Source organism: Chamaea fasciata, unplaced genomic scaffold (genome assembly GCF_029207755.1).
Source record: "Chamaea fasciata isolate MVZ Bird 193981 ecotype frontalis unplaced genomic scaffold, bChaFas1.0.hap1 SCAF_20, whole genome shotgun sequence".
Classification (NCBI taxonomy): Eukaryota; Metazoa; Chordata; class Aves; order Passeriformes; family Sylviidae; genus Chamaea; species Chamaea fasciata.
The window spans coordinates 3,348,366-3,364,669 of NW_027094105.1; the positions used below are offsets into that span (position 1 = coordinate 3,348,366).

Consider the following 16,304-nt stretch of genomic DNA (forward strand, 5'->3'; position numbering starts at 1 on the left):
GGACACAAAAAGTATTTTAAATAAAAGGCTTGGAAAAGCTGATATCAACAAGCTAAATAATGAAAATATCAAACATATCTTAAACACAAAGGTACATCTAACTGAGCTAAAAATATAGTTCATATGATTAGTTCAATGCACTGAAAATCCTCACTAATTTGCCATTTGCTTATTTACACGTCCCTTAATTCATACAACAGAAAACACCATTAGATTTCTTTGCAAACATTTAATAACCACATAGTTCTTTTAGGGTTATCACATCCCAGAATTTCATATTTTTTGACACTTTTGACTTAATGCATATTCATTACTGGACTGTGCAGTTCAGATCAAGCCAGGCTTGCCTGAGTACATGAACAGTGTGTTTCTGACAGTTACTCAAAAGCTGCCTCCACAAAACCCTGAAAAAAACTGCTCCAGCCTTGGGTGTGCTCACTTTGCTTTGCCCAGCTCTTAATTTGCAAGTTTTGGTGGAGTCTTCTGCAATTCTCAGGGTGTTTCAGAAGTTAATAGGCTTTTCTCACATCTTTACCCTGTGGAATATTATACACAGAGTGTTCCAGAGGTGTTTTGTTTGACTCTTGGTGTCAAATACATTGCTTACACCTATCTGGGCAGAGTCACACTCTTTAAGCACATGAAATTATCTAAAATTGCATAGTAGGAAGTAATTTCATGCAGGATTTTCCTCTAAGTTAACAAGAAAAAAACCTAAATTGAGTTTATTCAGTTGAAAGGCTGATTGTTGCAGTCTTTTTGGTTTGGGATGTTGAGCTTTGTCCCACAGTTCCTTCTCCTCAGAGCCCCGTAAGGGTGAGATGAAACTTTGCCAGGCAGGAAATGTGTTTGGTTCTACAAAACAAAAAACAAAACAAAACAAAACAAAACAACCAACCAAACAAACAAACAAAGAAACAAAAGGTGTCTGGTTCTGCAAAACAACAAAAACAAACAAAAAACCTATCTGTGCTACAGAGGATCCAACAAGCTGCCAGAGCACCTACCCTCAGGAAGGTGTTCTTTCCCTTTCTCCTTCTGTCCTGAGGAAAACAAAGCAAACCTTGGCACTGTTCTCTTTCCCCTTGCAGGTGGCATCGTGCTGAACCCCTCCTTCTATGGGATCCCTGGCCACACACACACCATGATCCATGAGATTGGGCACAGCCTGGGGCTCTACCATGTCTTCCGCGGCATCTCCGAGATCCTCTCCTGCAGCGACCCCTGCATGGAGACAGAGCCCTCCTTTGAGACTGGGGACCTCTGCAGTGACACTAACCCTGCCCCCAAGCACAAGCTGTGTGGGGACCCCGGGCCTGGCAATGACACCTGTGGTTTCCACGGTTTCCTGAACACGCCCTTCAGCAACTTCATGAGCTACGCAGGTACTGGGCCCTGCTGGGGTTGTGGCTGGGAAGGAACAAAGAATTGCAGCATTACTCCTGATTTCTCAGTCCATTCCTTGTGGGGATTTATGCTGATAAAGGTCTAGGGCTTCATGAGGGATCAGGTTTGATAGCCTCTTCTAGCTCTCCTTTTCTTTCATCCCAGTTTTCCCCAAATCGCAAAGTTTCACATGAAGATCAGGCAGAAGGTTTGGGGGTTGGAAGAAATGAGATAAGCATTAAGGAAACAGCTTCTAAAGGCTCTACAGCAAACCTGACACCCTATTTCTCCAAGATCTGGATGCCTGATCTATGAAGTCTTTGAAAAACTCAAATCCAGAGATTGTTTATACTCTCCCAAGGAGATATAGAATTCCAGGTGAATATTGATACCATCAAGGCTGTCAGATAACCCCGTGACAAGTGGACAACTAATGATGCACTGCTTGTGCCTCCAGTCTGTTGAAACACCATGTTTAGGTTTGATTTGGAATCACTCACATCCCAGTTTCGTCTTTAGAATGTGAACAGTGGGATCCTGCCTGGTCAAGGATTACCAGTGTGCTGTGCTGGTTTGTGCTGGGGATGCAACAACAGAAGCCCCATACCAGTGGGGTAAAATCACCCCTCAAAGCAGAAGTTGATGTGGTTACAACTCTGTAGGCACAGCTCTGCTCTCCAGATGTGCCAGGTTCTGGCATTCCTCCCAACAGAGCATATCTCAAAGAGGGTGTTTGCCCCTGTGACCCTGTCCCATTGGATGAGGCTGCAGTGGGGTCCTTGATGCACCTCTGGAAGCTCAAGGAGAGCTGAAAGCTCCTCTGTTATTTTTCAGAAGGAACAGGGGATAACTTGACTCGTATTTTCCCTTATTTTGGGCTGCAGGGTCTCTCTGCTGTGACAATCTATGACAGTGAGCTGACAGCATCAACAACATTTTAAAGGCAGCCAATATACTTACAGACACTGAAGGGCACCTTTATACTCCAGGCAAAAACACAGATTTCCCACTCAAAAGGTCACAGAAGTGCTTATTTTGTAATAAAACTGTACAGAAGCAAAGTGTTTAATGTCATCTGGGGCATGGATTGAAATGATTTATAACCAAAATGCTTTTATGCCCTTTGTGGCACTAGCTAAAAGCAATGCCAAGTTTTCTCTCTATTTTTCTGTTTGTTTAGAGGGTGTTTTCAGGGACAAACACACTGAGCCAGCTCCTCGGTGTGCTCTGTGCTGTGGTGCCTGTGGTCGGGCAGGGAACCTGAGCACCCAGTCCAGCCTCATGTTGACATCCCTCAGATCTGTCCTATCTGAGCCACCCCAGATGACAAAATCCCCCCACCAAATCTGCTGGTGAGGATGTGGCGAGGGATGGAGTGGGCTTGTTTCAAAACTCTGAGCTCTTTTCTTCCAAAGGGAACTTGCCCTGCCAGCTGACTTGGGAGCTGAGGCAGACCACAGAGATACCCATCTGCTCCTGGGAGCTACATGTGTGCTGGTGTTCTGAGCTGAAACCTTTTTTTTTTTTTCCCTTGAAAAATTAGGTGAAGAGACATGATAGATATCTCTAGAGCTCAAGCATGAATCTGTTTGCTTTTCTGTTGTTGCCAGTGGAGTAAAATATATCAGGATATCAAGTTGCTCTCAAAATACCTTTGAAACGTGTAGGTTGAGGTCATGCAGTTCTAGGAATTGCCTTTCTTTCATTTCTGTTTTGCTGCTCATGTACAGCTTGATCATATTGTATTTGTCTGTCTGTTCCTGTCCCATCCATCTTCCAGTTACCCCCAGCCCTGAGCAAAGCACTGACTTGGACTGATAATTTTTATTTTTCCTGGAATAACAAGTTGCAATGGCCAAAAGATTAGGTAGTGTGAGAAACAGGACTTGTAAATTATTTTTACAAGTCCAAATAGCTGTGGTGTTCCCAAATAAAAAATAAGTTAGTCTCTTAGATGACTTTTCATTAAATCATTATGAATTCGTCCTCTGAATTCTGTTGGAGTAATCATCCCAGCGAAGTACAGAATTTCTCTAATTATTATATTATCTGTGGATCTTGAACCTTTCTTGATATTGAGTGGAACACCTTTCCCCTTTGCCTCTCCTCCCTTCCCCTTCCCCCAGACACAGCCTGTGCTGATGTTTAAACAGATTGAGAATGCAGGTCGTCTTTCTCCTGTGCCATTGTCCCACTGCTTTGTCCTATATATATTTTATTGTTCTTTTATGATGGCTATTAAGGGCCTTTGTCTCCTTCTGTGCTTCCGTGAAGAATATTTATGGCTTTTACAGCATGCTCAGGGGTAGACCATCGGTAATTATAGAGGAAATCCAGAGATGTCACATTAAAGCAGCTTTTTGCATACCCACAGGGATTTGTAGATATTATCTAGCGGGTGGTGTCTGTCTATCTGCTGTGCATGTTTGATCAGAGGAGGGTCACAGGAAAACACGTGAGCTGGTGTGTCCCTACTGTGGGAGGGCTGGAGCCTGAGCAGGATCTGTCTCCTTTTGCCTGCATCTCTGGGAAGATGTGGCCAGGTTTTAAATCAGCCAGCAAATACTCATTTGTCTTTAGAAGAAATACACATTTTCTTGTTCCTCCGGAGTACCACAGGGCACAGACTTGCAAACATCAGAGCACCTCCTAACGCTGTCACAATATTGAACTTGAGCAGCCTGCGGTGACCTGCATCTCCCCAGAGAAGTGCAGCACTTGACCTGTGCAGAACTGTCATTGTTGTTTGGATCCCAGCTGGGACCCAGCTCTGCTGGGCTGGGAACTCTGCAGGCACATGTGAAGAAACACTCTGTGTTTTCAAGAGCTTTTCATCTGATGGGAAGAACACCAGAAAAAATGGTTGAAGTGCTTAGCATCGAGTTCCTCAGCGTAGCTTTGCTGGGTGACTTTGCACAACATATTTATTCCCTCTGGGACCTGCACAATAGAGAAACGGCAATTTTCTGCTTCTCTGGGGCATTGTAGTTGTAAAGCTGTATGGTGTTCAGAGGGCACTGGATGTGTTCTTGTTGCCAAATCATGTTTGAGGAAAACAAGATGAAATGAGAAATGGATATTTATGGGAAATCATCCAGCACAGTTCTTTCTCCATTTTGAATGAAAAAGAAATATGAAATATCAAGAAATGTTTGTGAAAAGTTCAGAAAGGGGTTAGGATCATAGTGGTAATGGGGAAGATTTTTTATAGAATTAAAGTTAATTTTTACACCAAAAATTTATGTTCTTATCAGTGTTTGGAATGATATTTTGAATTGATCTTTCAGAACATATTTATTTGCTCATTAGAAAATTTAATATCTTTATAAGTTATGTATCTTAAAATTCTGTGGTGTTTTAATCTAAGAGATCTGACAATCTGTTGCCCATAGTTTGCTTGAATCCCAGTCAGTGCTTTTTCCTTACACTACCATCCTTTTCCCTTCCATATCCTTTCCCAGAGATATTCTTTTAAATGTGAAATTCTTTTAAACCCAGAGCTCCACCGGTGGCCCAAATCCTGACCAGAAGGTGCTGCACTGAAGCTTTCTGTTTCCTCCCCTCCATGTCTCTTATTTAGGGATGATCTCTGGGTGCTTCAGGTGTATCCCAGGTCAGGGGGAGGGAACGTTTATTGATTTATTCCCTTTCTTTTTAACCATTGTTTCCTTTCACCTGCCTCCACAAGTGATGGCTGTGCTAATTCCTTCACAGACCATTAACTCTGGAGTGCTGTGGGACCCCAGCCCAGCCCTTCACCAGGTCGTAATTCTTCCCCTCTCTCCCAGCTCCTCTCCCATGTGGCTGATGTGGCTTCTGTTTGAATTCCAGACGATGACTGCACCGACTCCTTCACGCCCAACCAGGTGGCCAGGATGCATTGCTACCTGGACCTGGTCTACCAGAGCTGGCAGCCCACCAAGAAACCAGCTCCTGTGGCCATCGCCCCCCAGATTGTGGCTCGCACCTCCACCTCTGTCACCCTGGAGTGGTTTCCACCCATCGACGGCCACTTCTTTGAAAGGTGATCATGCTCTGCTCTGTACTCCTGTGCTGGAAAAAGGGGAAGGGGAGAGGCCCCACTCCAGAAGCGCAGCTTGGTCATGTGCTGTGCTCAGCCTGGGTTAAGGCTCTTCCCTAAATTGGTTCATACTGAGGAGGTTATTGATCTGTTGTCTGCTCTTCCTTTCTCAGCCTGTAGCACTCAGTTGAAGGCCATTGATTTGCCATGTAAAGGGCAAATCTTTCTCCATATGTTATGGGAGGAATTTACAATCAAAGATTCCAGCCCTGTTATTCCTGCTGTTGCTACTCACGAATACCTGTGGGCTTCAGCTGTGCCTGCACGTTCCCCCTCCTCCCCTTGCACATTCCCTTTGCAAGGACAAAGTGGATCTTGTTTTTACAACACAGAGCTCGTGGGCAAGGAGGTGGCTGGTCTGGGCACAGGGACAAATGCTCCCTCCTCCTCCGAGCTGTAGATTTGAGATGGGAATTGAGCAAGGCAAAGTCCCAGACCCCTGGATATGATGTGAATGTTGTCCTGTAGGTCAGTGTAGAGGGGTGTGTTCCTGTCTGGCAGGCAAGCATTAATGTGATACCAATAATGGAAAATCTAGGGCTCTGGACAGGAGTTGCACCTCATTGCAGCCCACATTCAGAGCAATTCTGCCCCAGTATGACCTGAGTAACTGGGTAGTTCATCTAAATGCTCTTATGCAGCTCTTGGATGAGCTGCAGGAGCTATGGGAGTCCTGGCAGAGAACTTCCCAAATCACTGACCTTCTCACATTACCATTAACTCATATCCCCGTTTGCATTTCTTCTCCACCTCTTGCTTTGTTGTTTTATAGAGAGCAAACTTGGAGTGTCCTTCAGGACCGCAGCAGTTCAGAGCACAGGAGGCCAAATTTACAAGCGTATTAGCACCCAAAAAGCTGTCTCAGCACTGCTGCTTTGTGCTGGGAGAGCACCTTGAAACCACTGCCTCCATCAGGGATGAAACTCCTTCCAGCACTGCTAGGATACCGTGGCCATTTCAGTGGCCAGCTTGCACTTTATCCCACTAGGCAGAGAGCTGATATTTTCTGCTCTGATGAGATTTTCCACCCTTATTGTAGATTAATATGGGGAGGGAAATCAAATCCTGTTAGGAATTGATAAAGAGAGGTCTTGTGCTCTGAACAGTGTTTGCTTTAATTACAGTTTTGTAACCGAATCCTTTTATTCCCTACCTGTGAAAAGGACTCATGTAGTTCTGAAAATTAATTCAGAATTTTTCAGCCCATAATCATTTTTAGGTAAATTAAGTTTCTCCAATTTAATTTAGATTTCAGAAGATGCTTATTGTGTGTTAAATAAATGCCATCTGCCGCTAAAAAATACATTGATGCAGAGTTAATTGTTATGTAACCAAATATGACTTTATTACATATTTCTTATAACTCAATCAATATGTTCTTAATAACCTCTAGTTACTTGCTTCTTAAATAACACACAGTGGATAGCCTGCTAAATCTAAAATTTCATAACAGAGTTATCATATGTTAAATAAAGAGTGATTTTCCAGGAAAAAAAGAGTCCTTTGGGTTTTCAAATCTGTGTGCTCAGTATTACTGAAGAGATTTAAAGAGACAGCCTCAAGTACTTTGAGTCCAATTCCTTGTTAAAATGAGATTCCCACTGCTAACGGATACAGAAATGTTGCCGTGACCATTTAAAAATGTCACTGAAACATATAAATGATCCTGTCTAAAACATGCCCAAATTTTTGATCTGCTAATCAAAACAAGGATGATAGTATTATTCTAGTGACTAATCCTGGAAAAGCCCACGTGCTGAACTTCCAGAACCGCCATGTCCGGCACTGCTCGGTCAGAGACTCATGCCTGTATCAATTTGTGAAATTGGGTCACTGTGCAAGACAAGTAGGAGGTAAAATTGGCCAAGTATAATCTTATCTGTGTGTGGGAATACTGTAAATCTTTGCAGATATTTTTACACAAAGTGCACACCATTGGCCCAAATTTTACTTGCCTCACTTGAATGAATAAACTCATTCACTTCAATGGGACTATTCATGTAAAAAACAGAAGACTGATACTCAGCTGCTGAGTGCCTTGGGCCTGGTTTCTAATGCACAGAGGCCCCTTCCCTTGCTGTTTTGACAGTGTAAAAGGGCCTTCAAAGGATGAATGGCTCTGGCTACACTAGCAAGTGTTGTGGCCCTATAGAAGTAGATCTCCAGAGCAAAGCAGTTGTTAATGAAGACCTGACGTCAACACCGCGGGGGCTCGGGGGGCTCACGGTGCCCCACGGCCGGGAGCACATCAGGTGTGGTCCTGCAGCACACCTCCACTCTGGCTCCTGGCAAAACTGGGTCCAGCTCCCCTGCTCCAGGACTGTTCTGAGTGCTGGGAGTGGGGAAGAGGAGAAATTTCACTCCCAGAGCTCACTCCTGATCCCAATTACAATGCTGCTGTGGGCGTGCTCAGCGTAACTCAAGTTCCTTTTATGTCTCTTTTATTCTCCAGAGCTGTGCACAGGCAGTGACCTCTGCTTAATGAAAGTCAGGGAGGGAAAATTTAGCCTTCTGTTTAAAAACATAGCACTGGGCTGGCTGTGTCTGTGGGAGGTCCTGACAGGTTGAAGGGAGATGAGGCATGGAAGTAAAGACCCTGTGTCTGTTCCTTGCTTAGATGCAATTCTGTCATAGGTGCATTAGATTCTTTCCTCATAGGGTCTTCAAATTATGTGATTTCTCACATGGATTTAGGGGCAGAGGTCAATGTTATCTCCTAGTTCCTGTAAATTTGGGGGTGGCTCTCCTCTGTTCTCACAATTTGGCAAAAGTAGACACAAGAGCAGTAAAATCTTCCTGACAGACCCTCCTGGCCTCTTCAGAGCATTCAATTGATATTTGCTCTCTCACTCTAGAGAGACACTTACCTGAGTGTAAATTTGTCAAGGTGCTTTGACCCTAAGCTCCAGCAGCTGGTTGAGCTCCCAGACATCTCCAATAATCAAATATATCAAGAACCAACATTCTTCTTGTAGCTCCTGCCCACAGGATTGGAATCCTTCCCGTTCTCTATCCTCCCTTTTAAAAAAAGCATGAAAAAATGCACACACAATAACACGTAATAATAAAATAATGATAAAGCAAATGAAACAAGCGAAAACAAGCAAGAAAAAGAGAAGTCTCTTCATTTCCTGACTGTATCCATTGGATGTGTTCATCTGCTGTCCCTGAGCATCCATTCATGCACCTCCTGTCTGAGATGCGTGGGCAGATGTGAACAGTCATTGTCATGGGGCTCTGCAGTGAATTTGGGCAGAAATCTTTGAATGCATCTGCTTCTCGAAGTTTTCATTGAGGTGACAGCATTAATTTCCATGAATCTGATTCTATCTCATTCTTAGCAAGCAAATATTTTGGTCAGTGTGGTGTCCCAGAGATGGCTGGGCTTGATAATCACTCTGTTAAACCTTGCTGGAAAGTTTCAGTGCCTTAGAGGGGAGAGGACCAATCCTGAATTTCAAGTACAGCAGCTCAAATTAAGTCTGTAAAAAGGCACTCTTTACCCAAAGGAATCACAGATTTTTAGTGGTTTTGAGTTGCCTACTGAACTGATGCTGGCCCTGAAGGAAATGGTCTGTTTTTCACTAGTAGTCTTTAGATTTTGAACCCACTTCACTGAAATATCATGCTGTAGGAATGAATTCCTCCTGTCCTCTGAACTTCATAAGCTGGAATTTCCGCAATACTTGGCTTATTAGAAAACAGGGAAGTCTAGATTTTCCATTACCCTGCACTTTGGGCAGTCATGTGCCACTGCGTAAAAGGTGGCAGATATGGCCGTCATTCCTAATTAATAGTGGTTTTGAACAAACTTATGATCATTTTTTTCTTGTTGTCGGTGGCTTTCTAAGGTATAAGGACCTGGCTTAGGTTTTCATAAGCCTGTAAATGCAATTCCATAATTAAGTTTGACATTCATGGCTCTTTATAGGATTTGTGTGCAAGAGTCTGCAGACCAAAAACTTTAACTAAGAAGTCATCCCCTGTGTAAGTCCTTTCAGGCAGTGGAGTTACATCAGGATTGAGTTTGGCTCCTAAACTGGAAAAGTAAAAAGAGAAAGTTTGCTCATAGCCTTTCCCACATGATGCTCCTTGTGATTTCTCTTTTACCTCCAAGTCCTCACTGGTAAAAGGAAATGTTTGTCCATAAGTCTACACTTTTTTTCCACCATGGCAGCCTGTGATGAAATTGTATAGCTGCTAATTTGAGTAAAAAGAAGTCCTAATTGTGGAAACTTGGCTTTCAGAGCCCTCTCCTCATCCAGGACCAAGTGCTAATGCAGGAGTCACTTTGTAGAGAAACTGAAAGATTATTATCGCAGGGACTTCTATCCTGACTGTTTGTGGGAGTGTCTGAAGAACAGCTGCGCAACAATAATTCCACAGTTTGATTTCTCAGGACCATTTATTCAGGTTTCTTGGGGTTTTTTATTTTGTTTTTGCATGTATTATTCAGGCAAGCTGAGTCAGACATCTAAGCCTCTGCTAAATAAGTACTGAGAAATGAAACAGGGAGGCAGCATCACACCAGTGGTGCAGGTGGGTGAAGTGAGACACGGAGAGAAGTTACAACATGTCCACACTTTTTCATTACCAGTGTTACAGACCACGAAAGGAAGAGGAGGACACATTTGTCTCCTTTATTCTACCCCATTGCCACGTTGTATTTTTCAGGTATTTTCAGCAGGTGCATCCCTTCCTGCACTACACAAGTTCAGCCAGTTGCTGTCTCTGTCAGGGTGGCTCAGTCACTGAGGATCCCAAATAACCTCTGTCTGAGGATCACAGTCCTCTCTTCAAAGCAGTGCTGAAATAAATCATTCAGTGGTGGTTATGATGGTTAAAATTTGCATAGCTGATTATAATAGTTGTTATAAATTATTTAATAATTGACTCAAGCTGTTCTTACTAGAGTAGTGTAGAGAGTACACTGTGTTACACACAAATAGTTTGCCTAAAACCTCTGTCCTTTCCTAGGTGCATTTGATCATTAGGATAATTAATTTTTAACTTTCCATTTCAGCAAAAAGTGTTCCTTAAAGCAGAACAATTAATTCTGAATAGAAAGCAGCTTGCTGGGGTAAATAACCGTGTACTTTGGGTCATACAGGGTTCCAAATTTGTGACCCCAAGGAACATAAGACTGAACTGTGTGAATTGCATCCTCTGCTGATATAAATCAACTTAACTTCACGGAGCTTGTTAGAGTTACTCCGGTTTATATCAGCATAAACACTGATCTTGTGAACGTATTAGCAAACCTATTTAAACTGACCAAGGGTAGTTTTGGGTTAGATGTTAGGAATTACTCCCTGTGAGAGTGGTGAGATCTTAGCACAGGTTGCTCAGAGAAGCTGTGGCAGCCCCTGGATCCCTGGAAGTGTCTAAGGCCAGGCTGGAAAACCTGGGACAGTGGAGCAACCTGGAATAGTGGAAGCTGTCCCTGCCCATGGCAGGGGCTGGAATGAGATGATCTTTTAAGTCCTTTCCAACCCAAAGCAGTTCATGATTTGTGAATTGGTGTTTAACTGGGTTTCTCTGCTCATCCAGTCTTGCTGGTAGGACAATCCTAAAGACACTACAAGTTGTATCTCCATGGTGGGAGCAGAAATAGATCTGCAAACTATTGAAGCAATTTTCTCTGCTCTAACCCCTATGCAACATGTGTTTTCTTTTGTCATGATTGAGTCCAGTGCGGGATGGGGAAAAAAATATAGGTGAATGTAATTTCCCAGGTGGCTGTCATTTTGTGTTGGATGGAGGGCACAAAAATGCTTTCTACACAGGCTCTTGACTTAAATCTACGGAAGGTCAGCATCAGAAAACACTTTTGTCAGTGCCTTGAGAAAAGAGGGTTAAGTGGACCTGAATTCTAAGTCTTATTGCTTTTAATATGGTTGAATAAGCAGCTCATTCAGCTGTTACTAAGTTGGTGTGTTTTCCTGTTTTCCTGGCCTCCTAGAGAAGTGGGATCAGCATGTGATCTGTGTGCAGAAGGAAGAGTCCTGGTGCAGTATGCCTTCAGCGCCTCCTCTCCCATGCCCTGCGACCCCTCGGGGCACTGGAGCCCACGGGAGGCAGAAGGTGAGTCACAGGGATGGGGACAAACATGTTGATTTCTTATCCTCTTCTCTTCATGTTAGAGCCAGGATTAATACATGGGAGTCGCAGTGTTCGTGTTTGGACTCAGTGTTTTTTTATTTCTTATCTATATTAGTCTCATGAGCCGTAAGCTCTAATTAGCAAGTTAGAAAATGGAGGTAAAATGGATGCCTCTCACCCTTTCCAAGGTTATTTAAGTGCTAATCACCCAATAACGAGATGACACCTACATTATTTATAGTTTTGACCCAATAATGACCACTCAAGGTCCACAATGCAGGCCTTTTTCACCCAGTAAGGGAAAACCACCCAAACCCATGAAGAAGAAAGGAGAAGAAGGTGAAAAAAGAACAACTAACCTCAACCCTAAAGTCTCCATCTTGCCCCATATATACTGCTATATACCAAAACCTAAATTTTCAGCTTCCAGAATTCCAACACAAACACGAGGTGGGCACAAACACATGGTGGGAGAGAAGGTGGGACAGAGAAAAGGGAGGGCCACAAAGACAGTGGGGAAATCTGGGAGTGATTGTTAAACCTGCATGTAACGTGGACAGAGGAACACCGTGCCCTGAAGGAATGTCACTGGCTCAAATACCTGTGTTTTTGGCCCCTGAGTCCTGCCCCTGCCCATGAATTAAGTGAATTCCAGGAGCTGAACATGAATTTCACAAAGCAGCAGAGTTCCAAGAAATGCTGACCATTCACATCCGCCAGACGAATTTCTCAGGGGTGCTGTTCACTCCCTCTACTCCAACTCCAAAAGCGGGAAGTTGCTATTTATTTGGGCCTGATTTGTGCTGCCTTCCCTTGTGGTGAATAGCAGTGGGCTGCAGCAGCAGCCAGGCTGAAAGGAGCTTGCCCTTTGGGCAAGTGCTCTGCAGCAGGAATGCAGGTGACCAGGTCAAGCCCTCCTGTTCAGGTGTTTTGCAAGTCATGCTCTTGGAGGCTGTTGGAGGGAGAACTGTCTGCAGGGCTGGAAGTGCAGTGCCATTAGATCTCCATCATTAACTCTCCTCCACACGTCCCTTCCGTTACGTCCCTCGGTGTATGTGGTGGAGCATATTTAAGATTGTACCAGGCAAAGGTCAGTCATCCCAAATCACATTTTGGAAAGAGCAGAGTGTTATTCCAGCCTGTCCCTCATGAGCTGTTCCTTCCGGAGCAGCACACTCTGGGCCCACACTTCACTGTGCGCACACAGGTGAGCTCCAAGGACAACCCTGGGTTTTGCAAACTCATTGTACAAATAGCACCTTATGTTAAGGGTTTATTTGTCCTGCAACTAAAGCATATGGGAGTCATTCTGCAAAGAATATTATTTGGGCTGGCACCCAGGAGCTCTCCCTTGTCCTAAGGTCAGCACATCCAATGAGCAGTGCCCCTGCTGCTTGATGGGACAGTGGTCAGTGTTCCAGGGTGGGGGCCCAGAAGAGGCTGTGTTTCACTCCAACTCACCCCCTGAATTTAGAACAGGTTGCCCAGAGCAGTTGTGGCTTCCCCATTCCTGGCAGTGTCCAAGGCCAGGTTGGACGGGGCTTGGAGCAACCTGGGATAGTGGAAGGTGTCCCTGCCCAAGGGAGCTTTAAGGTCCATTCCAACACAAAGCATTCCATGATTTTATGACATCCAAGGCTGCTGGGCACAGCTCAGAGCACACTTGGCCCTTGGGTGGAAGCTCCATCCTGGGAAGCAGGACTCTGGATATGAGGGTGACTGGATCACCCAGTAAACAGCATTAGCAAAGTTTGGATCACTTGCAGTAGTAGTTCAGGGTAGAAGGTGGAATTTCCACTTAGCCAAGAATTACAGGACTTTGAAACCTGTTTTCATTTGGAACAAAACTTGAAACTTTTGAAATTCTCCACGAAGGAAAATTAAAAACAAAAAGTGTTTGAGGTTGGCCAAAATGTTTTGTTTAGCTCGTATAATTCCTCATGAACTTTGTTTAAATTATGACATTTGAAAATACACCCCTTAAGTTATAGAATCTAGGGCAAAAGCAACTTTGAATATCAAAAAGGAAAGTGATTCAAGGTGCAAAAGTGAAAAGGTTTCTCACAAAAATGTCAAAACACAATGTTCCAATAGTGTTAGAAATTTCTTGCCATATTCTCTTCCAGGATATGATTTTGGCCAAATAAACCCAATTTTGCAAAGTGTTTTTATTTCGAAAGGACTGCATATTCCATCAAAATTTCGCCACTGAGCTTTGATTTGAAAACTTCTAGATCTCACACATCTTGCCAGAGGCATTATTCCTAGAGAAACTAAGCTACTCTAAGATTTATTACTGAGCAGCATTTTGCATTTAATTTCCTCTTCTTGCTGTGTGTGCCTGCATGTTCTTAACTATGAAGGGTGCAGCCTGATCCTTATCTGTCTCGTTTAGTTGCTCTTGTGCCATTGCTATGGAACAGAAGTTTGGTAATCATGTCCTCAGGATTAACAAGTTGTTGCCACTTTAGGGTAGAAAATATACCAAGTGTATGGCGTTGCTCCATGATTTTCTGTCTCCACCACCAACACACTCCCTGACATTCAGGCCCTCTGCCTATTTGCACTTGGTCTGAGTTACAAATAGCACTTAGGTCATTGTCTGGCTTCTTTAATTGTCTATCTGTGAGTACTCCAGCCGTTGAGCTTTAAATCCACTTTCTGCAGGAGTTCATGGGTGTAAATCTCCACTGCTTGAATGTGCGTGGAAAATGAAGACAAAGGAGGCACAAGCACAGCCAAAATGAACTTGTTTTAAAATCTGAGATGACACTCATGGAAAATGTTCTGTAGGACTCGTCCAGCTTCTGAGCAGAAAACCACACTCTTCACATGTCTCTGAAGCAGCTCGGGTTGGTCTGATCTCATTTTCCTGAGGTCTCCTACCCCAGGCAGCTGCACCCGTGGTCTGGGCTATGTGGGAGCTGTGCCCATTGCAAAACCCTGCTGTGAGCAGTGTCCTTCCTAATTCCCTGCTTATTCCTGAGCATGGTGGGATCCAACCCCCAGGCTGAGGCATCTCGTGGCTCTCTCTCAGCCAGCTGTGGCCCCTGCACCAGGGGCTTCCTGTTCCTTGGCAGGGATTGTGGGAAGGCTCATGAGATCAGGCAGTTCTGATCTACTCTTTATCTTCACCGTAGAGCCAGAAAGCTCTAACCTACCTGGATCCTCACCAGCAACACCAGCTAGATCAACAAACCTTACAGCACCTCCATAACTCTGTCAAAGGGGGGTTTGAGCCCAGTGAGTACCTTTGCTTGCTGTGCAATATATGCATATATCAGCCAGTTCCTCCTGCCTGGCTCACTGCTGACTGAGAGAAGTGTGAGATTATTACAAAAAATGTTGCTGCCTTGTGCTGCTCTAGAGCTTAGCCCTTTTCTGGGCCTAATATTTCCCTCAAGAGCAGTTCCTTCTGTGTCTTAATTGTCCCGGCTGGACACTGGAATCCCACTGGGTGGTTCCTTTATGTTGACCACCTAAGAAATGTGGCAGGTGGGTTGTGGTTGTGGCAGGCGTGATGTCCTGAGAACCTTCTGATGCCAGATGGCCTCTGAGGTTCTGTCCCTGTGCTGTGGAATTCATCCCAGGCCCTGAACTTAACTGCACAGTGAAGGACCAACACACCAGGCTGTAGCTGCGGACAGCATTTTAGGGAAAGACGCCCTCCTAACCTGCCATCCCTGCTCTCCAACCAGGATATGAGGTTTGGCTCATCCTCACAAACCTCACATTCCTGTTCTGTGTTTCATGATGTTGCATGAGATGCTGTTCTGTGTCTGATCAGTCTCATAAGGCGAAGGATTTTTCAGAACCTGAGTGCAGAGGGGAAGAATAACTTCTACACCATTTATTTTTACATACAAATATTTTTAATTTTCAGAGTATTTACCTATCTCTAGAAATCCAGTTATGTGAAATAAGGTTTTTGTCCTCTTCCACAATTATATGAATCTTTCTTACCCAGGTCTAGGTGTTGGATAATATTTAAGAAAGAGTCTCTTTATCTCAACTTCATTGAGGTTTTTAGTTTATGAATGATTACAATCTGCCACCTGTTTTGGGGTAATGCTGTGTGTGCTAAGCTCCCTGGAGGCTGAGTCCAATCCATGCATCTCCAGGGGTCACACACTGATTTACCAAAGCGTGTAGGTTTGTTTGGAATTTAAGTCTTACCTTGAACTGACAGAGGTGAATTTGCAGGATCTCAGGTGGGGATGTACTGGGCTGTGAGCCATCAGCTCCATTTTCCTTTCTGAGAGAGGGCAGTGGTAAAATTCACACATCTTCCCAAAGCCCTCTGAGATACTGGAGTTAAAAAAGACCTTAGGGCTGCAGTCAGGAGTTTGCTGTGGATCTGAGAAAGTCGTCAGAGGGCTCAGCCAAGCACACCCAGCCTGCAATGAGGGTGAGATAACGTGAGCTGAATGGAGTATTGCTGCTCACAGGGATTATCCACAGGGCTCACACACTTGCCAGGGGGGAAACTTGAGCATGTTAAATGGACCTCTGGCTTTCCTCAAAATGTATCACTGCTGTGGTCTCTCCAGATGCTGATCTTAGTGGCATTCCCACTGCTCTGTGCCATGTGAAGAGGAGAGAAGGGCTCTGGGATATGGGAGGTGAGGGAGAAGAATGAAAAGTTGGGCATCTGCAGGACAAGGGCGTTGAATCGCAGGAAGGCTGCCAGGAAATCTATTCTGCATCTGGGTTCATTTGGTATGAACAGGAGAAT

At 44.2% G+C, this 16,304-nt stretch overlaps 1 protein-coding gene across 1 annotated transcript in view; it reads left to right on the forward strand.

The window, feature by feature from the left end:
* PAPPA (pappalysin 1) overlaps nt 1–16,304 on the forward strand; it is a 174,535-nt gene that overhangs the window by 55,250 nt on the left and 102,981 nt on the right. Inside the window, exons 4-6 of the mRNA XM_066201131.1 lie at nt 1,092–1,385; nt 5,218–5,410; nt 11,430–11,551. Coding sequence (XP_066057228.1) covers nt 1,092–1,385; nt 5,218–5,410; nt 11,430–11,551 — 609 coding nt within the window. The remainder of the gene's footprint in view (nt 1–1,091; nt 1,386–5,217; nt 5,411–11,429; nt 11,552–16,304) is intronic.